This window comes from Medicago truncatula, chromosome 1, assembly GCF_003473485.1.
Source record: "Medicago truncatula cultivar Jemalong A17 chromosome 1, MtrunA17r5.0-ANR, whole genome shotgun sequence".
Taxonomy (NCBI): Eukaryota; Viridiplantae; Streptophyta; class Magnoliopsida; order Fabales; family Fabaceae; genus Medicago; species Medicago truncatula.
The window spans coordinates 33,960,095-33,985,647 of NC_053042.1; the positions used below are offsets into that span (position 1 = coordinate 33,960,095).

At 34.8% G+C, this 25,553-nt stretch overlaps 4 protein-coding genes across 4 annotated transcripts; 1 reads left to right on the forward strand and 3 right to left on the reverse strand.

Moving 5' to 3' along the window:
* Positions 1–600: 600 nt before the first annotated feature.
* LOC25484193 (SUN domain-containing protein 4) lies at positions 601–4,936 on the reverse strand. Its single transcript, XM_024779427.2, has 4 exons — positions 4,687–4,936; positions 3,057–4,381; positions 2,862–2,947; positions 601–919 (listed from the first exon to the last, which is right to left on the reverse strand). Exons 1-4 carry the CDS (start codon positions 4,823–4,825, stop codon positions 673–675), a joined length of 1,797 nt encoding a protein of 598 aa, XP_024635195.1. The 5' UTR covers positions 4,826–4,936; the 3' UTR covers positions 601–672.
* A 1,776-nt stretch (positions 4,937–6,712) lies between these two features.
* LOC25484194 (alcohol dehydrogenase class-3) lies at positions 6,713–10,774 on the forward strand. Its single transcript, XM_013612963.3, has 9 exons — positions 6,713–6,863; positions 6,964–7,100; positions 7,186–7,232; positions 7,534–7,859; positions 9,184–9,266; positions 9,357–9,432; positions 9,569–9,726; positions 9,849–10,010; positions 10,430–10,774. The coding sequence occupies exons 1-9, from the start codon at positions 6,830–6,832 to the stop codon at positions 10,544–10,546; spliced, it is 1,140 nt and encodes a 379-aa protein (XP_013468417.1). The 5' UTR covers positions 6,713–6,829; the 3' UTR covers positions 10,547–10,774.
* Positions 10,775–12,819: 2,045 nt separating this feature from the next.
* On the reverse strand, positions 12,820–16,501 carry LOC112420387 (tetratricopeptide repeat protein 4 homolog). Its single transcript, XM_024779438.2, has 8 exons — positions 16,310–16,501; positions 16,025–16,237; positions 15,218–15,409; positions 14,728–14,928; positions 14,562–14,639; positions 14,264–14,396; positions 13,301–13,387; positions 12,820–13,213 (listed from the first exon to the last, which is right to left on the reverse strand). Exons 1-8 carry the CDS (start codon positions 16,412–16,414, stop codon positions 13,137–13,139), a joined length of 1,086 nt encoding a protein of 361 aa, XP_024635206.2. The 5' UTR covers positions 16,415–16,501; the 3' UTR covers positions 12,820–13,136.
* A 1,487-nt stretch (positions 16,502–17,988) lies between these two features.
* LOC25484195 (uncharacterized) lies at positions 17,989–21,716 on the reverse strand. Its single transcript, XM_024779439.2, has 4 exons — positions 21,347–21,716; positions 20,917–21,259; positions 20,047–20,133; positions 17,989–19,877 (listed from the first exon to the last, which is right to left on the reverse strand). Exons 2-4 carry the CDS (start codon positions 21,247–21,249, stop codon positions 18,489–18,491), a joined length of 1,809 nt encoding a protein of 602 aa, XP_024635207.1. The 5' UTR covers positions 21,250–21,259; positions 21,347–21,716; the 3' UTR covers positions 17,989–18,488.
* Between the last annotated feature and the right edge of the window lie 3,837 nt (positions 21,717–25,553).

Consider the following 25,553-nt stretch of genomic DNA (forward strand, 5'->3'; position numbering starts at 1 on the left):
TTATCATCAGATACAACGCTAACTCGAAATCTCAAAGGTTGAGGACACATAACATTTGCCTTTTCTAGTTACTTCGTGTAACACACATGCTACTTTTGGTATTTTAGAATCTCACTATGATTTCTTTTTAGTTCTCAGATACATTCATCAATATGTATATCATCAATACATGCATAGTAAATTATTAATGATTATAATTCAGATTTATCATTTCCCTTCATCTTGCAAAGTTTACACCAGTGGAATAGCATTGCAACCAATGTGCTTATGGAAATTATTTATCCTCATAAAATTGAGGAAAGAACGCACAGTGATCAATGATTGTGATGTTGGATAGCTAATAGATTTATTTTATCATCATCATCACCTCGACTGCGAATATGCATTTGAAATTCAACGATTGAAACTGTTGCCAATGTAACTTTATGAGAATGATGGATGATACATTGATATTGGGAAACGAAGAAAACTACTTAGTTTTTATCTACAATTGCAGAGGAAAGGTGTTAAACAAGAAGCAACTTCATCACTATGCAACTCACCACCTTAGTTATTGCATCCACTCTAAGTGATGTCGAACTAAACCTTGAAGATTTTAGATCAATATAAAAAGAAGCAACTTCATCACTATGCAACTCACACAAGATAACAAGATATCTCAAAAATGGACTGTCAAAAAGTTAATATGAAAATGATAATGATACAACTCAATAATAGAAGAAACCAGGAAGATCTACCCACACAAAATTCCCTGGAGTCAACTGTTCTATCAACCATAAGTGCTCTATAAACATTCTTAGCCATATCCAAAGATAGCCGTAACAAAGCAATCAATGAAAAAATACAACATAATAGAAACACAATCACACCCTTGTTTTCCAAAGAAACCTGCTTCTCCCGGACCTTTTCAACCTCGGACCTGAATTATTAAGAAAAAAGTTCAGATTCCAAATAACTATATAGTTCGTAGCATCATCAATTAAGAAGAAGAAAAATCTTACTTTCTATTTCTTAATAAACTATGGTGATAAAAATGCATTCAACTAATAACGCGGCAACCACTAAACTTAGAGCAAGGACCAGAAACAGTAAATAATGTCAACTTTCCTAAGTGTATTATCGTCATACAGTAGGATTCCTACAGAATACATTTTTATTCCAATGAACAAGTTCTTCGAGATCTACAATATGTACTGTAATCTTATGAGTCTTGCCATGTTAGGAACCAGAGTGATATCAAGAAGAAAGGAGGATCAAGGGAAAGTAGTCGGTTAGTTGAATGATGTTAGGATATAGAATAGGGAGCATAAGTTAGGAACTTAGTTAGTTAGTTAATTGATTAGTTAGAGATATCCTGTATAAATAGGAGGTTTATTGAGTTAGAGAGGGCATTGAGTATTTTGTAAAGTTTAGTGAATAAAATAGTGACTCTTTGTGAAGGGGAAACCCTTGGAGGAGAGATTTCTCTCATATTCTATTTTATCCTTTCTCATTCTTTAAATAAAACTATTCACTCTTTTCAATTCAATTCTGGGTTCCTAACAAATGACTACAAAGTAAAAAGAGTTAGCTACTTAGCTCAAGTGGTCACATCAGTTGTTGTGAATAGGTGTTAGGGTGGTACACTGAACAGTCGTTTAGGAAATTAGATTGTACAAACTGTTTTCCCCGTTAGAAAGTGGATTCTTTCCTTGGGAGCAAAACCAATTGGGTTTTTTCTGATTCTTTCCTTGTCTTTCTTTCAGAAATTTTTCTCAATCATAAATGATCTATCAATCGGTCCGTCCGACCCTCCGTTTTTCGAGGGAGTACCAATATCAGCAGAGCCTTTGAATCACACAATTTTTAATTTCACTCAAACTTTTTTAGAACTTAACATAAACTTTTTTAATTGCAATTTCTGTAACTTATGGAACCCATGCATCAGTTCGTGAATAAAAATAACTATTTTCCATCCTAAAAATTGAAATTTTGGTTTAGTAGCAGAAGCTTGTCATCAAAATCGGCAGATGCTGAATCTTAAAATTTGAGTTAGGCCTAACTCAACCTACAAAACCGACTTGTAAGGTGAGTACAGCCCAAACTATATAAGCACAACTTAGGCCTTAGGCAATGTAGGACTAAATTCATCCCCTCACACCCAAAACAATGGTGCTGGAGACTACAACTGCAACAAAGGCAACCCAAATGCCGCACTTAGGTGGCTAGAGGGGACTGCAATTCAGGCAGAATTTCCAACATCAAGTTTGAATACATCGTTCATTACTTTATTGTAAAGTTGAATTCTTAATGATAATGACAGTGTATGTGAATGAAGCTTCCGTGTTTTCAATAGAAGTTCACTTGTTGTGCCAGATCTGGCTAGTTTATTCTGAGTCTTACCCACTGTCAGTAGTTCACTATTTTTTTTGTCGCTGTTGGGTCTGAGCATAGAACTCCGATAGAAATATTAAGGCAGGGAGAGACACAAATATTACTCTACTGTTTTAAAGACCTCCGAAGTTTACTGATAGATGAATAAGGAATTAAATATAATAATGGAAATTGTACCTGCACTATTATTGAACTTCTCTGTGGATAACTGTCCAACAGAGACAATTTCACAACAGGGGAATTACAAACTAATGTAAACATCATATATTAACTGCTGCAAACTAACAATTCCTCTAATTCGAGCCTAGTCTCTCCAACATAAACAACCGATTAGTAATAAATGCCCATCCTTATTCTAATACATGTGAATAAACTATATTGGGCCCTGTCTATTGGGCCAATTAATATTTACACTAGGTACTAAATCTAAATTAGCTCCTGAGTTCATATGGTCAGAAATTATGAAAAGCTTGTATTTTAATTCTCACCTCAAAACAGCATTGTCCCGGAGTAGATGATCCAACTGCAAAGAAACTTGAGACTTCCAAGAATTGAGATCACCAGCATATTTTGCCTGCACGAGCATCGAATCATTTCCAAAATGAATAGAGTAGGATAGTAATGAATTTGATTCAAGTACAAATACAAATATTGTGAACAATATCCATGACAAAATTACGTACTATAACATCCTGCTGGTCAATGAGATTCTTAATGCCTTCTTTAATCTTCTGAAGAACTACATCTGTTTCTTCTATGTCTTTGCTGTACTCTTTGAAAATATTGACATATCTGGAGTTTAGGTCTTCCATATACCGCTCCAAAACAATTAAATTTAGGTCTAGAGTACGGACTTTCTGCATTAGAATCTTGAGAACAGTATCCCCAGGCATCCTGCCAACTGGTTGACGGATTTCTTCAACTGGAGCAGGAACATTACTGTTTGCCGTTTCATGATTGGAAGAAGGGATATCTGAAGCAGGGTGGGAATTCATCCCCTCAAAAGTGTTTTGCTGAACATGTTCACTCTCAGCAGGATCGGGATGGGGTGATACTATCTTCTTATCATCATTGCCTTCTCCAGATGCAAATAGATTGTCTTGAGTACTAATTAAATCCTCCAGCATCCTCTCAACGGCATCCACACCAAAAACTTCAACAACACTTAGTGTGCAATAAAATTCTGAACCATAGTGGCTTTGAAGATTCAACTTTAGGTATCTTACCCATTTTGGCTCTTTAAGAACAAACCTTTGAGCATGCCTCACATTTGAGGCAGTAAAATTCCCAAGGAAAACCCAAGCATCTGTTGGAAAGTTCAGACTTCCATGGATTTCAAAGTCTTTCAAATTGGAAGAGTGGTGTTCAAAATTAGCTATTTCTACAGTATCTACCAAGGTTTCTTCTGAAAGTTCTATGATGACAAATTTATCCTCCACAGAACACGGATTTCGAAGATACTTGTCTTTATCCCTGCTTAAGATATTAGAGGCACCTTTCCCTTCTTTATTGGAACCTAAAACTTTGGCACCCTTTGATGCCGAAGCATAATTGTATTCTGCACCTCCAGGCTCCAATCTATGTATTACACTTCCAGATTGATCAGTGCCTGACTTAACTTTAGAACTGATCGCCCTGCTCTTGAACTCATCAAGACCAAGAGGCACAGCCCGAGATAAGAGATCAGATTTTTTGACATCATTTTCATGTTTGACAGCAGATTCAGAACTCTCAACTACATGCTCCTCTTTATTGGCCGAATCAGTATGTTCTTTATTACAACCACCAAGTAGCGCATAAACAGAACTTTCTCTATCAGTTTGTGACTCACCACCAACTAAACCAATAGCCTCAGCACCTTCACCTTTAGAGTATAATAAAGCTTCTGATGGATCGCAAGCATCACTTTCTTTAATACAACTTTTATCAGCAGTATCAGATATTTCACAAAATCCGTGGTTAACTTCATCCGAATTTGATAATCCAACTGAAAGCTCTTCAGATCCATCTACATACAAAATAATAAACTGACCAATAAGATTATGAGACATATGTCTGCAACGAAGTAAAAACAAAAAAAAAATATTGTTTTCATTTTACAAAAGCAAGATGTTATTTGAGGCTATCGAAACACGTCAATTGCGTATTGCAGAAAATAGTAGTTTGTTCACACTTCTATTTCCTACCTCCTTTTTCCAATTCACTGAATCTTCTACCAACAAATTAACCACTAACATCTGCCTATACGTCCTACCATGCCTCAATAAGATTATCTCACCCACCCTTATGTAAAGAAAGGATGGAGTTTAGTACCTGTGCAAGTGATCAATAAGCTGAAGAGAATGAGTAAAACCCACAAATCAAAAAGCAGAGGAAGTTGATAAAAATGGAAACTTTGGGCAGAGGAAGAAGTAGGTCTTCTTTCCATGCGACCTTTACGTGATCTCTGCATTATGCACAAGTCGAGTCGCGGAACATAGCGCGTGATATAACGTTACCCCGTCCCTCGTCTTCCTGCCTATATTTTGTTCTTGAGTGCGTTGACACTTTGAGAGCTTTGTGATTGGTTCGGTTCACAATATTATTTTATTTTAGGGGATGTTAGTAGAGTTGGTATGGTACATTTTGTCACGCTGGTTCAATTATGTACTCTATCAATTTGAATAAATGAATATGGTTTTGTTTTCGTCACAAAAAGATATCAGTTAACATGACGACGCATAGACATATGTGAATAACATACACTAAACGAGGGATCAAAAATAAAGAATCGGATATGTCATGGTGGAATCGAAACTTTTTTTTGAAAATTAATTCATAAACACTCAATATAGGGTGATTGATAGATGTAAAGAGATAGAGAGATGTGATAGAGAGAGGTGTAAATTGTAATATCCAATAAAGGTGATAGATTAATTATCCGATAAGAAGAGAGATATAGAGAAAATAAGGCGTTGAACGGAAGTATGAAAAATAAAGGTGTATATGTATAAATGCTCACTTTTTTTAAGGTCAAATATCATTTGTGGTTTTTTAAGTTAAATGTTTATAACAAGTTAGACCATGACATACCCTTGTACTGTTCCGGTGGAAGTGGGTGAAGCTTTAGGGCTGCACTCTGCTTTGCAATGGTTGAGTGATATGCAATTTGACAATGTGGATTTCGAAACAGACTCTAAGTTGACAGCTGAAGCCTTCCTTTCTACTAGAAACGACTTGTCCGAATTTGGATGCATTATTTCCTCATGTCGTTCTTTGTTCAATACTTTCTTTTCTAACTCTAGGGTGGAGTTTGTTAGGCGACAAGCCAGCGTGGTTGCTCATGCTCTTGCAAGGGAGGCCACGTCTTTAGCTAGTCCCGCCGTTTATTTTAATATACCCAATTATATTGAAACTCTTATTATAAATGAAATGCTATAAGCATGTTTTCCTTAAAAAAAAAAAAAAAAAAAAAAAAAAAGACCATCCACAATGGTTGTCTCAAATTTTAAAATTTTGTACTTATGAGGTACCCCATTTGGGAAATAGTTTTTGGTACCTATAAGATACAAGGTCTTATATTATGGGTTCTTTTTATCACAAGGTTTTACGGTGATGAATGAATTAATATTTTATAACAGTAATTTAGGAAAAATATTATGGGTTTTTTTTTTTTTTTTTTGTCAAATAGTATATAGTGGCTACATATTCACTCATAAGGTAAATAAATGGGATGTCGGGGTTCGAACTCTCACAACGTTTCTACCAATTGAGTTATGTTTATGGGTCATCATACATTCTCTTTTATTTATACATTTCTCTTAACCTATGTGTGAGATGTTAAAATGTGCATTTGGTTTCAATTCTTTTCTTTTTTGTTACTTCGGTTTTTTTGGTACATATGAATCACTTAATAATAGAGAAATGATATTTGTAGGACAATTTTTTAAACAACTACCATAAATATAATTTAAAACATAATGTGAATATTAAAGATATTTGTTTCAAATGCTATCCCAAAAATTATAGTACAGATATCATTCTTTAATAATATGACATGGAACGAATTATTTAAAAGAGCAATTATATTTTAACATATAATTTTTTCTATGTTCATTCAACATTTAATTTTTTCTCTCAATCACTCTATTTTTATAACATCACCAATATATTACATATATCTTATCTTCAAAAAAAAAATTACATACTCTCTCCGGTCATATTTATAAACAAAAATAATATTTTAGGTTTATTAAATAATTAATATATGATCTATAAATGTGACTAGATACATTAATTTTTCGATAAATATAAAAAAATTGTTTTTTGCGAGTACATCACATCACATCTATTTAAAAGTTGAACAGACTCTATAGAATACGATATCATTAGAAACAAACTTGGGATTTGTCTCTTTCATGTGATTTCATTTCATACATTTGACTGTGCGTTACAATCCACATTCTATTCCATTTCGATGGCTACTCAAGGACAAGTTATCACCTGCAAAGGTTTTCTCTCTTTCCTTTCTATTCATCTCAATTCAATATCATCACATCAATAGCCTAATACATTCTTTTTCTTTGTTATCATATATATATATTTGTGTAGCTGCGGTGGCCTGGGAACCCAACAAACCACTGATCATCGAGGACGTTCAAGTGGCTCCACCTCAGGCTGGTGAGGTTCGAATCCAAATTCTTTTCACTGCTCTCTGTCACACCGATGCTTACACTTGGAGCGGCAAGGTATAAATATAACAATAACATGTGTAGTTGACCATCTCCATTTTTATGCATAAGTATATGAATTCATCTTGATTTGCTTTTGCAGGATCCTGAAGGTCTTTTCCCATGTATACTTGGTCATGAAGCTGCTGGGTGGGTATATAAAACCATATATATATATGCTTGCATTTTTTATTGTTCATATTCAGTTTGTTATCAATAACAATATTATGATCTCTGAAACACCGACACTTTTGATTGAATGTGTGTTCGGTGTCCAATACGTGTTAGCATCTGACATCGATATATGTGATTATTACATGTAACTTATTTATTTTGTAAAATTATTACTGTTGTTCATGTGTTAGTGTTGGTAAGTATTGTGTTCTGTGTCCATGTTTCTGTTAGTGTTTCATAGATTATGATTATGATGATGTGTTTTTCGTGCCTACAGGATTGTGGAAAGTGTTGGAGAAGGTGTTACTGAAGTTAAGCCAGGGGATCATGTCATCCCTTGTTACCAAGCTGAATGTGGAGAATGTAAGTTTTGCAAATCAGGCAAAACCAATCTTTGTGGCAAAGTTCGTTCTGCAACTGGAGTTGGAGTCATGATGAGTGATCGCCAGAGTCGCTTCTCCGTCAATGGAAAGCCTATCTATCATTTTATGGGAACCTCCACTTTTAGTCAATACACTGTTGTCCATGATGTTAGTGTGGCTAAGATTGACCCAATAGCTCCTTTGGACAAAGTTTGTCTCCTTGGATGTGGTGTTCCAACTGGTAAGTTTTTAATAATTATATTATTAAGTAGTATGGAAATTGTATTGAGATTTTGCATGTTATACAAGAAAAGAGCTTGGTTATCTCTTATATTCATCATTTGTTACTAGTGTTCATAAGATCTGCCATCTAAGTACATCTGATATGGTTCTAAATTATGGTTGCGCTCGTGGCAGTGGTGCGAACTTTTATATTGTGAGAAAATGTGATCGATGCGGTTGCAATGCTGTTGGAAAGATCTCAAAATCATTTATATTGCATCCATAATTGCATATGTGGACCGCAATTTAAAACCATGCATCAGGGTGACTAATTTTACTGAAATTGTTTTCTTGAATAACCTCCTTTGTATCTTAGCCAACACTGTGCTACGAATTTAGGTTATTATTCTTACATGAATGTATTGTCTAATATCCACATATAGGCACAATTCAATGAAATCTTAAGATAATATAAATAATCTCAACATGACTCGTCTTTTCTGTTATAATTATTTTAATGTATCTTTTTGAGCTAATTTTGATTGGTGTTACCTAGTATAGCAAAGACACATACATACATGGACACCATTGATCAATTGAGAAAATTAAAGTGATTGAATGTAACCAAATATGTTGGTGTCAGACATCGGACAAACGTTCAATATGAAGTGTTGAGTCTACATTAAATTGTACTCGTGCAAGAATTACCCATGGAATTCTTACTCCATTTCCACTTAACTCTAATAGTAATACTTGACTTTGGATATATTCAAATGAGATCAGGGTATGTTAGGTACCTTTCTTTAGGTATATCGAAAAAAAAATTCAAAACTTGGCAGAAATGAATAAACTAGAGAATGATTCTAAATAGAATAAAGATTGATCAAAAAAATTGAGAAAAGAAGAATTCTTTGAATTTCTTTCTGTTACCATCAATTGAATGGGATTATAGGATTGAAAGAGAAGATACAAAAGACCTTGCACTCAAGGCTACCCCAAAGGAGCACTCTCTTTTCATACTAGATCATTCTCTAGTAAGTTGATCACACTAGATCACACTAAAGACTTTCTAAGAATAACTTAAACAACCACCTATATCAACTTACTAACTAACTCTTAACTACTATAATTATTCAATATTCTATATCCTAACAGGGTATGTTTTGTATTGTTGAATGAAAATGTAGTAGGAGAGATTACTGAACTGACAGAAAATAAAAGGGGGGTTATTCATTTAATTTGTTTGAGATCTTAAAACAATGTTTTTAGTCTTATTCTTGATCCAATTCAGTAGACAACATTGGTAGATTTTGAAACAACTATTATTTTGAGTAATGTTTCAGGCCTTGGAGCTGTCTGGAATACTGCAAAGGTGGAAGCAGGGTCAATTGTCGCTGTTTTCGGTCTTGGAACTGTCGGGCTTGCTGTGAGTTTCTAAAATAAACTAGTAGCTAGGTTTTCATATTAGCTTAGTGTTGTTGGACTTCTATCATTACCTAGAGTTTACACTGAACAGGTTGCTGAGGGTGCAAAAGCTGCAGGTGCATCAAGGATTATTGGCATAGATATTGATAGTAATAAGTTTGAAAGAGGTACATATCATTGTTGCTTGCTTTTCAGCTTTGGTTCTATTCAGTTTTTGTATTAGGAATATATATGGACATGATGCAAAAGCTAAAGTGTGCATGTTATTAATACCAAAATTTCTTTTATTGATTTACTTTGCAGCGAAGAACTTTGGAGTGACTGAGTTTATTAATCCAAAAGAACATGAGAACCCAATTCAGCAGGTCATAGTTGATCTCACAGATGGTGGAGTTGATTATAGTTTTGAGTGCATTGGAAATGTCTCTGTAATGAGGGCTGCTTTGGAATGCTGCCATAAGGTGACTGCTGCTGCTACCTCAGTCACTCGTATATTACAACATGAAAACCATGAATGGTTATGTTGAGAAATTAGCAACTTGAGTAACAATATATTATATGTTTTGGTGTTGCAAATTTGCAGGGGTGGGGGACATCAGTTATTGTAGGTGTTGCAGCATCAGGGCAAGAAATATCAACTCGACCTTTTCAGTTGGTAACTGGACGCGTCTGGAAAGGAACAGCTTTTGGTGGCTTCAAGAGCCGATCACAAGTGCCTTGGCTTGTAAACAAGTACTTAAACAAGGTAAACTAATTAAGCTATTCCATTCCATACATTAAATTTTAAGGTAATGTATTGCGTAGTTAGTTAGTTGAGTAGTGAGCAATATGATAGAAACAGGTACCGAACATAGAGATTAAATAGTAATAATTGACTTTTATTAATGATAGAGTAGGATTACACATGGGTTCCCAAGAAATTCAAGAGTCGTCGGTCTCTCCCTTCCAAGAATTCAAGAGTTTGGTCTCTCCCAATCAATAATCAGTCCCAATTAATTGCCTATTTTACAAAGGGCCTAACTTCCCTATTTATGTAAACTGCTGCATATTAACTTCTAATCCAGACTGAATAATAACTTTGAATTACCGACCCACACACTTTGGATCTTCTATTTTAATGCTTACTAATAAGAGGCCTAACACAGTATTTATCTCATATTGCAGGAAATCAAGGTTGATGAATACATTACTCACAATTTGACTCTTGCGGATATCAACAATGCATTTGACCTCATGCATGAAGGAGGATGCCTCCGTTGTGTGCTTGCAATGCATGCATGAGATAATATGTGATCTGATGATAGCTTTGTGAAAGTGTTGTGTGCGATGGAAGCTGTGTTATGCTGCCTTTCGTTTGAAGTTTAAACAATCATGCGTTGTATAATTCTTATGATCATGAATGGATTTTATGACATGTGAACGTTAACTTCCTAAGGCATTGCCACCTAATTTTCAATGCAATGTTTTTAGACAACCAAATTTCCCACACTAAATCCTTCTTCATTTGTATGTTTGCGACAATCTACACGTACACGAGGATATCTTTACTATTTGCAGACAGGTTGTGAGGAAGTCTGATACTAGTTTTTTCATCTAACTCCAAAGTCCTTTCTGTAAAGAACGTATAACCTTAAACTCCAATACATGTAATGTGCAGATACATTTAAGCTGTACATGAAAGGAGAACTTGAAACTTTGCTATCAGAAGTTGTTGCTAAAAACAAGGGGAGCTAAGACCTTGTCAATATTAATCTCATCCAAGGGAATCTGATCCAGTCACCGATTTGTCGCAAAATGATCAATACGATTGAGAAATAGAAAGAATAAACGAAATCAGGTCTTTCTTTTTTCGCGTGGATTTTATGATTGTGAGATTTTTGCTGAAAGAAGATTTGGTAAAAAAAAAAAAATACTTTTCTCATGATTTTATAGAGAAAAAATTTTAGTCCTAAAAATTGGTTTCTTACTTAGTCTGAAAAATATTTGATTTTGGCTTCTGATTTAATCCTAAAAATCTGGCTTTCAATTAAAATGTATATGGTTTTGGCATTTCTTATATTTTTTTACTTAACGAACCCTTAATTTTATATTTTGGGGCCCAAATTTTGATCTTGTCTTTTAAGGCCTAGGATGGTCACCCTCTTCGCCCTGCCTCAGATACGGCCCTACTCCTGATTATAAATATACCAACATGTAACAACAAACTTCTTCCTTGGTTCACCAGTCAATTTGCAACATGGTAGTTGACTTATTTTGGGGGAAACATAGCCGATTTGAAAAATGGTGAGATACATCATGTGGAATGTGATTTTATCGACACTGCAACCTCAAAAGAAATATAGGCAAACTGGAACCTCATCCTTCAAAGGTTTGGTGTAAAGGAGAACAAACAAAAAAAGGAGGGGGACAGATACCAAAACCACCTAGAAGTTGATAAACCTAAAGTTAGGCATACCAAGTCTATATATATAGTATCTGCACATTTGTTACCCTCCATATATATATATATATATATATGTATGTATGTATGAGTAACTACATAGTTCATTTCAGGCAACATCAACATACAGTTTTGCCACTTGTTCCTTAAGTTGCAAGGCACCTTGGATTTAGCATTGAAAGTCATGATCACAAGGGATGAATCAGTTTCGATCCAAAGGTTTCTCCACCTCCTCTGGCTAGCTATTTCAATTGCTCTAATCACTGCATAAATTTCAGAATGAAAGGCAGACCCTCCATCAAGGTTATCTGCAAAGCATGCCAGAAAGTTTGCATTGTTGTTTCTAAAAATTCCACCACAAGCTGATGTTGAAGAGTTTGATGCTCCGTCTGTGTTGCATTTGATCCGATTAGCAATAGGAGGGCTCCATATCACTTCTTTGATAATGGGAGGCTTTGGAGGATGTATGTTAATGTTGAATTTTTTTTCAAAATGATTAGGTCCCTGACAGATGAGTTTGAGGCCTTTGAAGTTTAATCCGCACGTTTAATGTGGACACTCTTTGCAAAGTTGTGTGATTGAAGAGCCATTGCAATGGATGCAGAGAATCTCTTTGGATTATTATGACTATGCTATTATCCCTACCTGTTTTAATGCAAAATGCACGCATCTGCTATTCCCTTCGATTTGTTTCTCACCCTTTTTATGTAGTGTTCGGTTTCATGTCAGCCTTGTCAATCTTGCACCAGAAGACAAGATTTATTGTGAATTTATGAAGCTAGAAATTCAAGAGGCGGCTAGACACACATCCTTGTTGTGACTCTATTTTTTCAATGAGTTGTGTTATATGAACATCAAAATAATATCATATGTAACACCATATATATTTAACTCTATCCCTCTCTCTTACTTTTTATCTTCTACAAATTAGTATTTTAAAAATACACAAATTAAAGGACATCGTATTTGATATCACAATTTTCATGTCAAAATATCATTACTCTTTTCCAACATACACTTAATGCCCTACATTTTAGTTTTTCCACGTATCGGAGTGTGACAGTCATTCTTAATAATAAATTCTCAGAGTTGTGTTGCATTGGATAAAGAGAGCTAAAAAGGCAAATTGTAAGGATTGATATCAAAACGGGAACTAAAATGGTCAGTTATCCCTTATCTGTGTGTCCCTAGTGAAAATGAAATTTGAAAACTCTAATATTAGAAGTAGTATGCACCTGTAACCTTATAAAAATCTGAAATCAAAGCTACCAAATTATACATGTACCAAAACATCCCAAATTACAGGAGAAAAGGAATAGATACATCCATGCAAGGTTCCTCCAATTCTAGCATTATATTTGATAGAAAAACTACAGCCAGAAATCTTGAATCTAGCTACTGCAAAACATGTCAGATTCTTGTTGCTTCCTTTCATACACTTGGAGGAGCCCACTTTCCATCTTTGAATTTGCTATAAAAGCTGGATTGCTTAGAAACAACATAGAAGACTGCAAATACATGTATATAGTTAGATGAAACTCTAAACAGAATCAATGGAAAAACAAAGCAATCACTTTTACTGAAAACCATTTCACCTGGGATCTCGGGAATGATGAAATTGGGCTCTTTCAGAACATCATGGAGTGTTCTCCTCTCATTGACTTTGATCCATTTCGGGGAGCCTGATGAACATACATTCTGTTAACAATGATGCTAGCAACAATCTTTTAAACATACATGAATACATTCTTTATGGTCGGTTCAAGAATCCTCATTTTGTTAAACTTATGATGTTGTGACGAGGGAGTTTTTTTCTTTTTTGCTTGATAAAAAGGAGAAATCTAGTGAAAGAGGCATTTGCCTAGCTTAGCATGATGGGGGTGGTTTTACAATGTTAGGTAATTTGAAATCATTTGACACTTGAACCAAGTACTCATTGTCAATTTTTCAGTCAAAACTAATAAAAAAAGTTATCCATTCAAAAATTGGTTTTCAAACTAATAAGTTCTTATACCAAACAGTGGTTGGTCACAGTGGAATAGTGGTTGGTCACAATCACATGACCTCCAAGAGTCGTATTTTGGGAAAGGTTCTACCTAAACACCACCCTCACAGTGACAGATCTTTTGACAACTGCCATAGACAATCTGTGAAGGGATGCCCGCCATGGCGGCACCATAGGCCGCAATGACGTGTTTGTATGGAAGATCATTGGCCTTCCTCCATCAACAAAACTGCTCTCAACCTAGGGGATCAATCTTAGAGTCATGACTATATGGGAGATAACCTAGTCACAGACTTCACCAACTAGTTTTTATTTGAATTGAAAAAGTTTTTCTGGCCATTCTTCTCTTTAACACCTACCTATGAACTACTTTTATCATCCAAAACCGTCATAAAAAATGGCTCGCCATAAATCATCACCAATAGGTGTTTTCCTCATTGTCTATATCCTTACCGCCCAAGTTAGTATGAACCATTATATTCGGGAAATGAAGTCATACAAACAAAGAAACCAGACACAGCGGAGGATAAAATGAACTTCAAGAGTAACATACTTTTGTTTTGCTTAAAATCCTCAACTGCATCTTTTACTTCATCGCCAATAACTTCCCCACTGGAAGCTGCTGGAGTTCCCTCTAATAGATAATGAAGGAGTTTTTGCTTAGATAGACGAGGTCCAGAACCAGCCTGACAAAACAAGGAATAAGGGGTGAGGTGGGAAATTGTTTTGGGGGTATAAGTTTTCCAACATTTGACACAAAATATGCCAAAACGAACAATGTCGCCAAAAAATATCACCATATCAAACTAGTAACTGCAAGTACACAATTTCAATGGAATCAGAAAGCTTGCCTCGTAGTATAACTCAATAAATTCACGTTTGTAATTGTTTTTAACATCCCATGGAAGCGGTTGATCTTCTGAAAATACGTTTGATAGCTAAGGGTGTAACGCGGTCATATACACACAAAACTAATATTAAGAAAATGTGAACAAAACATTTCATATAAAAGGATATCATATCAAGGTGAACCGTAAACATGTCGGTCTCGCAGAAATCCTCAATGAAGTCACTGGACATAACTTCTGCATACAAAAGAAGAACAGGCCAATGAAGGATGTTACTTTTGTCAAACACAGGTTTCCTTAACCCAGTAAGTTCTCGATACATAGCCTTCCCAATCTTCAAGCCTCTATTTTCTATCGCAGAAGCAAGTTCCTGCACAGTTTTTGTTTAAAGAAGGGCATGAGTCTCTCTCCAGTCTCCACATTACAAGTTACATGAGAAAACCAGTGTTGTTAAATAGAGGCACTATAGCGTTATAACATAACAAAATTTAAACAAATCGCTATTGCTCAGCGACATAGACATACTATTTAGTACAAAAATGTTGTAAAAAAGGGGCTATAGAGGCGCTACTGATGATGATAGTGGAATTTGAAAAAACTGCTATTTTGCGCAATCTGCAGTTGACAACACTAAAGAAAACAGTTCAAAGCTTATATACCTTTGCCTCTGCAATGGCGTTAGAAACTTCAGCCTCATGTTTTTCATTCTCCAGTATTTTAGTTTCAATCTGCTTATCAAGCCTCTTCAATTCCTCATTCTTGGGGTCCAAATGAAGACCCATTTGACAATAGTCTTGTGCTTCATCCAACAAATTCAACGAAAAGGAAGCTTTAGCAGCTCTATAAATTGCCTAATCAATCACAGTTACCATTATTACTATTGAAACATCAAACCAAGGAATTACAAGAAGCAAACAAACACATAGCCACTGTTTGGATAGACAACTTAATTAAGTGATGTTCATATGAAAGTGATTATTTATTTTTTGAAAACTTGGTATCCGAACCAAAGACCAACTAATATGAGGGAACCAATCCTACTGTCTACTAGCAGGGGCTCATTTAAAACCAATATGGACTAGCCCTTAGAAATTGGCATTGGGAGGATTTCAAACCTGAGACCTTGATAGAAGCACACTCCAAGGTCTCAAGCCTACACCACCAAGTCAACCCATGTGGGTTATATAAGTGATTATGTATAAGCTATTTCTATAATAAAATATAGTCGACATGTTTTCACATAAGCTATAAACATTTTTCATAGGTTATCCTAAACAGTATATTGACATGTCATAAGTTGTTTTCGTAGACATTCTCACAAGTGATTACGATGGTAGATAAGCTCAAATCAATCATATAAATAGCAATTTAACATTATTTTATCTTTTCCTATAGAAATAGCTTATTTAAGCTTAAAGTCTGAAAATAAGTTGTTTATCCAAACAGGGCCATAATAAAGTATGCACCTTTATATTTGAAGGGGACAACTTGATTGAATCATTAGCATCATTAAGAGCCCTTCTAAAGTTTCCAAGTAGCAAATTAACATGGGCTCTATTTGAAAAAAGAACAGAAGTCTCAGAATCAGTCAAAGCTTTCTGATCAATTGCCCTTGTGTAGCAATCAATGGCATCAGAGTAATGCTTCTTACCCATCTTCACATATTGGTTACCCTTTTCCTGAAAAAGATTATTGAGTATGAAATCAAAAGCTTTTTTGGAAAACAGTGAATAAGTAAGAGTAATTATTACCTTGAGTTCTAAAGCTGAAGATTCTTTGATAGCAGCAATGGCTTCAAGGTCTGCTTTCTCGTTTTCGGTTAAAGGCTCCGAACCCTTTTCCATCCATAGCGCCATCGTTGCCCTTTTTCTCTTTTTCTTGCTCTGAGACAGTACACAAACAATAACGCAGTTTTTGTTTTTTAAAGTAACCTTAAAACGCAGTTTCGTTGGAAGCTATAACATTAACTGCGTAGGATGAAGTGTTATTTTTTATTTTATTTTTTTTACTTTTCGCACCGGTTTTCGACCCACCTTTGGTGGACGACTAATCCGACTCGTACGTAAAAGCATGCGTACTGATCGTGCGTTTTTCTTCCGGGAAATCGAACCCGGTATTTCCCAGGTAGATGAATTGTTGTTTTTGTTTTTGGTACAGTGTGTCTTTTGGTTTGGAAGACACCAAATTATTATTTTATTTTATTTTTAGAGATGGAAGACACCAAAATTTAGAATTTATGATATTTATGTGCTATATGATGATTTTTATTTTTTTTTGGTACAAATATGATGAATTTTTTATTGGATGAAAATGTAAAATAATTTTACACTTTTAATGCACCTTCATTAAACTCTAATAGAAATTATTTATAAATAAATAAAAATCGTTCATGGAAAAAGATTTTTAAAAAACAAAAACAACTACTCAAAACAGCTTTTTAATTGAAGCAGTGCGTAGATTCTTTTTCTTTTTAGTTTTTCATTTTTTTCAAAAAACAAAATACTTTTTTGGTACAGAAAAACAAAATACTTATAAATTGATGAAAAACATTATTTTTTTTAAATGTAAATAAACAGTTTTATACGTTAACTTCAGACATATTTTAATTTTAAAAATATTTATGTCGATATCTTAAAAAAATAATATTACAATGTGATAAATGGCTCTATAAAATTTGTTTAAATTTTTGTGAGCATATTGTTAATGAAATTATGTTAGAACAAGATTTTCAATGCAGCTTATGGTTTCCCGTTTGTTTTCATGTTTGGAGCAATGTAAAATTGATTTTGAAGAGTTTGGTTGCTCTCAAGTAAAACTTATTCTAACTTAAAGCTAGAAGTTATATCTTTAGAGTCTAAACGTGATATTGTGACATTTACGCTGAAATTTATTGTTCATCTCCTTTTACGTAAATGTATCCAAACTCGCTTTTAATAAAATCAAATTTACAAAATCAATTCATTTAGAGAGTCTCTCATTTAGAATCAGTTTTTGTAACCGCAAAACCAAACATGCACCCAAATGCAATATCAAAGACTACACAGTCTCCAACCACTAAAAGCTTGATGAAATTACGATGACACTGTGATTTTGTTAGAAGTGTCGGAGTATAGGTTTTACCAAAATCACCGGCATACTATGATTCCGCATTTCCGCTAAATTGCCATCGATCCAAATACGCACTAAAAGGCGAGTGGTATCAGGTCATAACTTCGGAAGGACACTGCTCCTCGGTTAAGAGCCTGGATTTCGACCTTGATGAAATCAGATCTCTGATTCCAATAGATACACAACCCAGAACACCAGCCTGAAAGACAAACAGGCTTGATGCAATTAGAACTCATCCCTTAGAGGTAGAAGTACAAAAAATTTAATCACTATATTATCATCAATCATCAAATGAAAGGCATTGTCAATTTGTGCACTGTAGTTAAATATGTCAAATTTCTCTGTAAATCAAGCCAGTAAGAGATTCCATTCAAATAACACTACTCTTACACTTAACTAACTTTACACGCAAATTTTAGATAAATAGAAACTTTAATTACTGCTTAAATGAAAATAAAATACATGAGATAGAAAACAAACACTTTCTGATTGTGTTAGTTTTACTCTGCTTCCTTCTGACCTTCACATCCATTATCCTAGAAGCAAAGACTTCGCTAAATCCAACTAAACATAACAAAACTAAATTAGGCTATGCTAGCAGAACCTATAGATCTAACTTCGCATTAATAACTATGGGGATTAGTGAACATACAACACAAATCGCCTCTTTGATGAGCCTAAAAATGAAACTTGCCACACAAATGACTCAGTTACAAGACTGCCACTAAAAAATAAGTGGCCACTGTAATGGCATCGTTCCATTATACACAAGTCTGAGCACTTCCATTGAAGACTGCACTTGGCTTGCTACGTTTAACTTATTCACCACCATGAAGATAAAAGCATACTCGGATCTTCATCAAATGGACTAGGATCTGGAGAAGGTACATTCAGTTCAAATGGCAAAACATCGTCTGTTGTCATTGGCCCAGTTTCTTTTCCCGGAAGCCAGTTTTCAAAATCATCAATTGAACCAGGTATACGAGAACTTTCATTTACTGGTTCAACGTTTTCAATAAACTGAGTAATGGAATTATCGACATTAGGAGGTTGGTCTGTAGATCTTGAGCTTTGTACAGGAGGAAATTCAATGAGAGGTTCAGTGCTTTGACTGATATTCTCTGTCCAACTTGGATCAAAAGCAGAAAATTCTCCGGCAGATATATTTGAACTTTCTTCTTGTGGCTTTGATTGGCTAGTATCTTGACTTGTAATTCCACTTTGTGTCATATTTCCACTAGCAATTTCATCTTGACTTTTGACTTGCAGCTCATTTCCATGCTGATTGCTATTCTGGCATGCCCCATAAGGAGCGTCATTACCCTGAATATATGTTTGATGGAAATTCTGGCTAACGTTTGATTGGGACGATGCTTGGCCATATTGAGGTTCAGGAGTCCTGGTATGCGGCTTGACACCATTAAAACTGACCCCTCCTAAGCTTGATTGTGAGAACATCGATAAATTCATGGGACTTGAGAATCTTGTAGCAGAATGAAAACTGGCAGGTTGTTGTACTGCGTTAACATGATTGTTGAAGCCAGATGAACCACGAGACGGGTGATTTGCTGCCAATGTGCGCCCCATACTGCCTACAGCCCCTTTTGACATCGTAGGAGAACGGAGGAGCTGTGGTCCCAAACTGCTTGCACCCGTTCCCCGCTCCCTTTGAATGGCATGACTACGTACACCCAGTGACTGCTTTGGGACAGAGTGAAGGCGGTTTCTGTCTCTCGACAAAGCGGATCTTGATTCCAGATATCTACCATGGTTTGCACCATTTGGGATTGTTAGGTTGGGAACTTTGGATACATGGGTATTAATTGGTCTAGTGATCTGATTCTGCATACCAGAATTCACTGAGATGTGGCTGTACGTTGCTTTTGGCCGAGAAACCTGATTTTGAGGTATGCAGTTGAGTGAGGGAGTGTGCATTGCAGTTGACCTGGCTGATTGAGTCCGTAACACGGAAATCGGAGACAATTGAACGATATCACGAGGAAAAATTTCATTACTTTGCGAACGTACCATACCGAGTGAAGTGCCATAATTAATTGAAGCTGGTAATGGGGAACTCAGGGATCGCTTGAAATCTTTCCTCTTAATTTTCCACACCTCAGTTTTATCATTTGCATGACAATGATCTGAACTCAAAATGCCAGTGCCCCACTTTAGACATGGTGCCAGGGAGTCGCAGACATAACAGTGGCACTGCATGTCATCGAAAAAATAAATGAGGGACAGAAAGGATAATGTTAAGTGAATCAAATAACACACAATAAACAGTAATAAAAAAAAAAAATAAAAAAAAAAAAAAAAAAAACTAAAGCAAAAGTGAATCCTGACATGGTCCAATATGTGATCTTTACTTGTTTTTTACCTGGCCACAGTGTCTCTCATGAGGAGTGGATGAGAAAGGAAATGTAGCACACAGATGTCGGGCATGAGGATAGTCTCTACATGCAACCTGCAAGTCAAAAAACAAAATGAGCCTGTATCTGAAATGCAATGACTATATCTTCTCCCATAAGCAAAGAGAAGCATTAAAATAGTAAGTTTGAGAAGACAAATAAAGTGTTTTCTCATACACAATAGCCAAGACGCATGGCCAAAGATCAAAGTCTTCTTCTACCTTTTTGAACATTTCCTCAGCCATCTTAACTTGCCTCATGGTAATTTCACACCCTGCAAGAATTAGCTAGGAGGCTAAACTTGGCAATGGTGTATGAGGTACCATCTTGTGTGGCAAACTGGCACTTTAGGAGAAAGTACTCCCCCACTTACAAAAGAACAATCAAAAGCACATACATGATAGTTTAGAGATACAACCATGGATGTATAAAATCCACATACAACCCCATTAGATTCACATGTCATTTCATGAACAAAGACTATCCACACTAAAAGCAATAAACACTTCAAAAACATGTTTTGTCAGTGTTGTCGATTGCAAATTGTGGAAAATAACAGTTTGTTCAAATTCCGCTACCATATTTGACAACACTTTGTACTAGATAGTGTATTCTGAAATAATGACAATTTGACAACATTGTACTCTGGACACTCCTACCAGTACTTGGTTGAACACATGTAATTATAAATCCATAATAAACCATCCCAAAGCAATAACATGAATTTGTACTCTTTCTCTATCCCATAAACAACACAAAGATTATACTTTTATAATATACAAGTAAACAAGCATACAATTACCATTTATTTATAGTAATAAACAAACTCAAGAACATACCTGACCCTTCTCTCCAACTACAACCAAATCATCTGACCCTTCTGTTGAATCCTCTTCATCAACAGAAGTAACACCATTTTCAGGATCACCCTCCAAAACCACACAATCATCATCATCAACATCATCTTTCACATCTTTCACAGACAAAGTTGAAGACTTTGACTTCCCCTCTGGTGCTTTGTTCTCATGAATGAAGACAACATCATCAGAACCGCCATCAGATTCATCATCAGAATTGAACAACAACTCTTGTATCCATTCAAAATCAGTGTTTTTGGATTCCTCTTTCACATCCTCTTCTTCGTCAGAACTTATCTCCAACACCTCAGGCATGCCTTCAACACTATACCAAAAATAAATAATTAAATAAATAAATAAAGACAACTAGGTTTTCTAGGAAACATCAAAAAGTTGAAATTTTTAGAACAACCTCGAACTGGGTTATGTGAATTATCACATAAAAAACAGCAAAGTGTGAAAATTGGTCGATTATGGTGCCTTAAAGAGTAATTAAAGAATCCCTTTTCACGTTTGAGACAAGATTCTCCCCTTCTATTTTTGGAGAAAAAATAATAAATTTGGAATAGGTTGATTTGAGAAAAACAAATGGAGTTGAAAATGGATTTTTTGCTTGATTTGGGTTTGAGATTGTGGAATTTTCAGGCAAAATGGCTTCAATTTGAGGAAAGAAATTGCAAAGCCGTGAGAATTGGGATATGTGTGTGTGAGAGAAAGAGGTGAGGTTTCTGCGCGTAATGCAAAAATTGCAAAAGAAAGAAATGGAAAAGGAAAAAAGAAAAAGAAAAAAAGTTTAAGAAAGTAAAAGAAAAATACGAGAAATATATATAATTTCTTCTCTTATTTTTTACTAGATATATTTTCCAGTTTTATTTCGTAATAATAATAAGGGATAATTATTATTTTGTAATAATTTATCCTCTTAGCTAGTTGGAAGCGACATGCATAATTATATGTAGAGTTGGGGTTCAAACCTCAGACATCCCTCTTATTCACCTTGAAAAAGTGTATTCTAGTCACTGGCTACTTGACCAAAATAAAATAAAGGTTTAAATGCTCTTTTGGTCCCTTAACTTTATTTCAAGTATCGGTTTGGTCTCATATGTAATAAAAAGTCCGTTTGAGTCCCTTAACTTTATTTAAAGTATCAGTTTGGTCTTTTCTGTTAATTTAATTCAAAAAAACGTTAAGTTTAGGGATCAAACTAATACTAATTAAATAAGATAAGGGACCAAACTAATACTAATTAAATAAGTTAATGGACCAAAATTTAACTTTCTTTTTAATTAAATTAACAGAAATGACCAAATTGATACTTTAAATAAAGTTAAGAGACATAATCGGACTTTTTATTACTTGTGCGACCAAACCGATACTTGAAATCAAGTTAATGGACCAAAAGAACATTTAAGCTTAAAATAAAATAAGGGATAATAGACATTTTAGTGTCTGAATGTGTAACAAATAGTCACAATAATTCTTCAATGTATCATAATTTTAAAATAGTCTCTGATTGTGTATTTTGTTAGTCAAACTAATCTCCGACGCTAAAATAATACTTCAATAGTCACAATAACTCTTTTCATATATAGACTAAAATGACAATAAATAAGTACTTATAAATATTGATATGATAGAAGTAAGTATATACTCTTAAAAAAAAAAGTAGTAAGTATATTGAAGGGTTAATATGTCAATATTAACGAGATATTTTAATGTGAGAGACTATTTTGACTAACAAATTGCATAATCATAGACTATTTTGAAATTTCGATACATTAAGGGACTATTTTGGCTAATCATTACAAATTCAAAGACCAAAATAACTATTCCTGTTAATAATAATTTTGTTTCCGTAAAATACAAATTGTTTTCACCCTAAAAAAAACCCTTATTATTAAAAAATTTAACTCATTATATCTTAGTATGGGATTTGGATTGCCAAGAGTCATGCAGTCGACATATATTTGATTGTTCAATAACAATTAAACGATCTAGATTTAAAGTTTGTATTTTTAATTTATGAAGAAAAAAAATGAATATGTAATAAATTTAGACCATTTGATTCAAATCAGACAATCAAAACAATCCCAACTACAACGTTGCATGCAATTTGAATTCCTTAAAATGTTGATTAGTATAAGTACAGATGTGTTATTAGATCTCCTTCCACAAAGTCACCGTAGTATGTGGATCAAGTTAGAGAAAATATAAGAAATAAAAGAGAAAAAACAAGAATTTTAATTATCAGGCAAACCCATATATTCATGTTGTAGAACATGTTGATGGTCTTTGAACCGAGATCAAGCCATCAAGATTTCAAGTTTGGTATTTTTGTTTAAAAAAAAAAATTAAAATATGCATCAAAATCTCGAGTGTTTGGTCTTGATCCAACAACATTGATGTTACTCGAATGTTTATGGTTAAGATTACCAACTATATTTTATAATGTAACCATATCTTTCAACGATTTAAACTCCCAAAATATCATCATGTGTGTCGCTGCGGAGGGTTAAAATGAAAAGAAAAATGTACCTATCAAATCTCACATTTAATTATGACAATAATATTTTACGAAATTAAACATGTCTCTTTTGTATGATTGTGATGATGGTGTATCATATGCCTTTTAAAGTCATGTGTGTGGTAATGGATAAGACGACATGTGATCATTCACGATTAGGGCTAACACGTGGTAAAGCCATTAAGACCTTATGTTAGGTCTCACCTAGATAAAAGTATATGATTAAGAAAAATTATGATAAAGAGAGGCCTATTATGTAAGATATCAACTCAAAACTATCTAAAGTACACATTGACAATCAAAAAATCAATTTGTGAATTTAATACATGAAAAAAATTGCAAACCTCGTATATTGAAGTAGGAATCACAACTACTGATTATTGGATGTGCATGTATGTTTGGGAAGTCGATCAACTCTTGAAAGTTTGTATGTCATTGTATTAATATTATCGTTTCAATGAAGCTGCAAAATGTAGTTTAAGGAAGGATGCAGATTGAATTAAGTATCACCCTGAAACAAAAAAAAAAAACTGTATTTTGTGTTCACATCAGAGGGAGGACAACGATTTGGGAATAAGGTGTGGTTGATGTTGTTGTTGTTGGTTTGAGTTGGACTAGATACTGACCCGTGTTAATGGAAAACAAAGCACAAAACATTTATGACCTACAACTAAAAGATTTCAAAGGATACGAGAGTGCTTTGACACCACTAGTACGTATATTTTGTTTATCTCCACTGGTCGATTCGTTCTTATTTATAACTATAAAATACGTGTTTCCCCAAAAAAGTGTCACAAACATAAACATTTTTCATGAGAATAAAAGAGAGTTTTTTTTTTTGTTGACTTGGACAATAAAATGGTATTAAAAATATATTTTTTTAGGAAAATATAAAATATAATAAATAAAAAGAAAAAGGTCCAGAGATTGGGGGGTATGGACCTGACCCAGGAATAACCCAAACGGGAATACATTGTGATAATCAGTCCAGGTGAATCAACCCTAAACTATCCTGACGAAAGTTCACTAATCACATGTGCAACCAAGCGAACCCGCGTACGAATGCGAAACCAAGTTACAAAAAATAATATTAAAAGTGAACGTTTGCAAAGAACAATAAGAGTTATAAAAATGACGAATGGATCGACCATCAACACGGCAACAAAATTCAAGTGCCAGCAGCTCCCTGATCAACATCAAGCATAAAACGCTCTTTCGAGCATAACCGAAGTGAAGGTTGACATAACTCCTCGAAACCTGCAGATCTCAACAAATTTAGAGTATCAGTGAATCGAAAAAATTATACAACCAAACGCCCCAGTTTCAAACACGCCTAAGAACTCATATCGAGGGGTAGGTCAAATACGTACTAACCATACCCTTTTGGGGGTTAAACGAACCAGACTCTTTCTGAAGCCAATGACCATAAAAAGTCACATATCCTTAGCCGCACCCAATCTCAAAAGCAACAACATAACAAAAAGCAAAAAAAAACACAAACCAACAGAGCTGCAGCAAGCTACCAAGGTGACCGAAGAACATACGGACAAGGAGATCACAACCAGGTTCTTCAAAGGCTGCAGGAACAGCTTCAACAAACCAACAGAAGGGAACTCCAAACAAAACATAACCAACAACCTTGAACCTACAAGCTCGCGAGCTACAACAAACAAACATAACAATCAAAAAACAAACCGAGATCCGGATCCGATCGAACCAACACAATAATGGGAAACATTTGAGGCTTGAGTCACTAATCAACAATGGCCAAACCAGATAAGACCGCCGATGAAAACACGACCAAAACAACAATCGCCGTCAATGGTGCAGTTTCCCACCAGGAATAACCTAAGACGATAGGTCCGACACAAGAGGAGATGCATATGTATGGGCCATCTACGCACCACCATAGCCAAACACTACATTGAAGAAGAAAGATTTGGATATGTGGAGGAGAAAGAGAAAAGGGAAAGGCAGTGCTGAGTTTTGCTAGAGAGAGGTCAGAGGATTTAGTTCTAGAGAGAGAAAAGATTTTTCTGCTTTGAAATCCATCGTATTAAAAATAGAATTGATATCAATTTAAACATATTTTAGA

Coding starts and splice junctions, on each gene's coding strand:
- LOC25484193 (XM_024779427.2), bottom strand. CDS start 4,825: ATGCAGAGATCACGTAAAGGTCGCATGGAAAGAAGACCTACTTCTTCC. Junction 4,382..4,686: donor CTTATTGATCACTTGCACAG/GTACTAAACTCC, acceptor TTTTGTATGTAG/ATGGATCTGAAGAGCTTTCA. Junction 2,948..3,056: donor TTGACCAGCAGGATGTTATA/GTACGTAATTTT, acceptor ATGCTCGTGCAG/GCAAAATATGCTGGTGATCT.
- LOC25484194 (XM_013612963.3), top strand. CDS start 6,830: ATGGCTACTCAAGGACAAGTTATCACCTGCAAAG. Junction 7,860..9,183: donor TGGATGTGGTGTTCCAACTG/GTAAGTTTTTAA, acceptor GTAATGTTTCAG/GCCTTGGAGCTGTCTGGAAT. Junction 10,011..10,429: donor TAAACAAGTACTTAAACAAG/GTAAACTAATTA, acceptor CTCATATTGCAG/GAAATCAAGGTTGATGAATA.
- LOC112420387 (XM_024779438.2), bottom strand. CDS start 16,414: ATGGCGCTATGGATGGAAAAGGGTTCGGAGCCTTTAACCGAAAACGAG. Junction 14,640..14,727: donor TTACGGTTCACCTTGATATG/ATATCCTTTTAT, acceptor TAGCTATCAAAC/GTATTTTCAGAAGATCAACC. Junction 13,214..13,300: donor CATCATTCCCGAGATCCCAG/GTGAAATGGTTT, acceptor ATGTATTTGCAG/TCTTCTATGTTGTTTCTAAG.
- LOC25484195 (XM_024779439.2), bottom strand. CDS start 21,249: ATGCCTGAGGTGTTGGAGATAAGTTCTGACGAAGAAGAGGATGTGAAA. Junction 20,134..20,916: donor TAGTTGGAGAGAAGGGTCAG/GTATGTTCTTGA, acceptor TTTGACTTGCAG/GTTGCATGTAGAGACTATCC. Junction 19,878..20,046: donor ATGAGAGACACTGTGGCCAG/GTAAAAAACAAG, acceptor GATGACATGCAG/TGCCACTGTTATGTCTGCGA.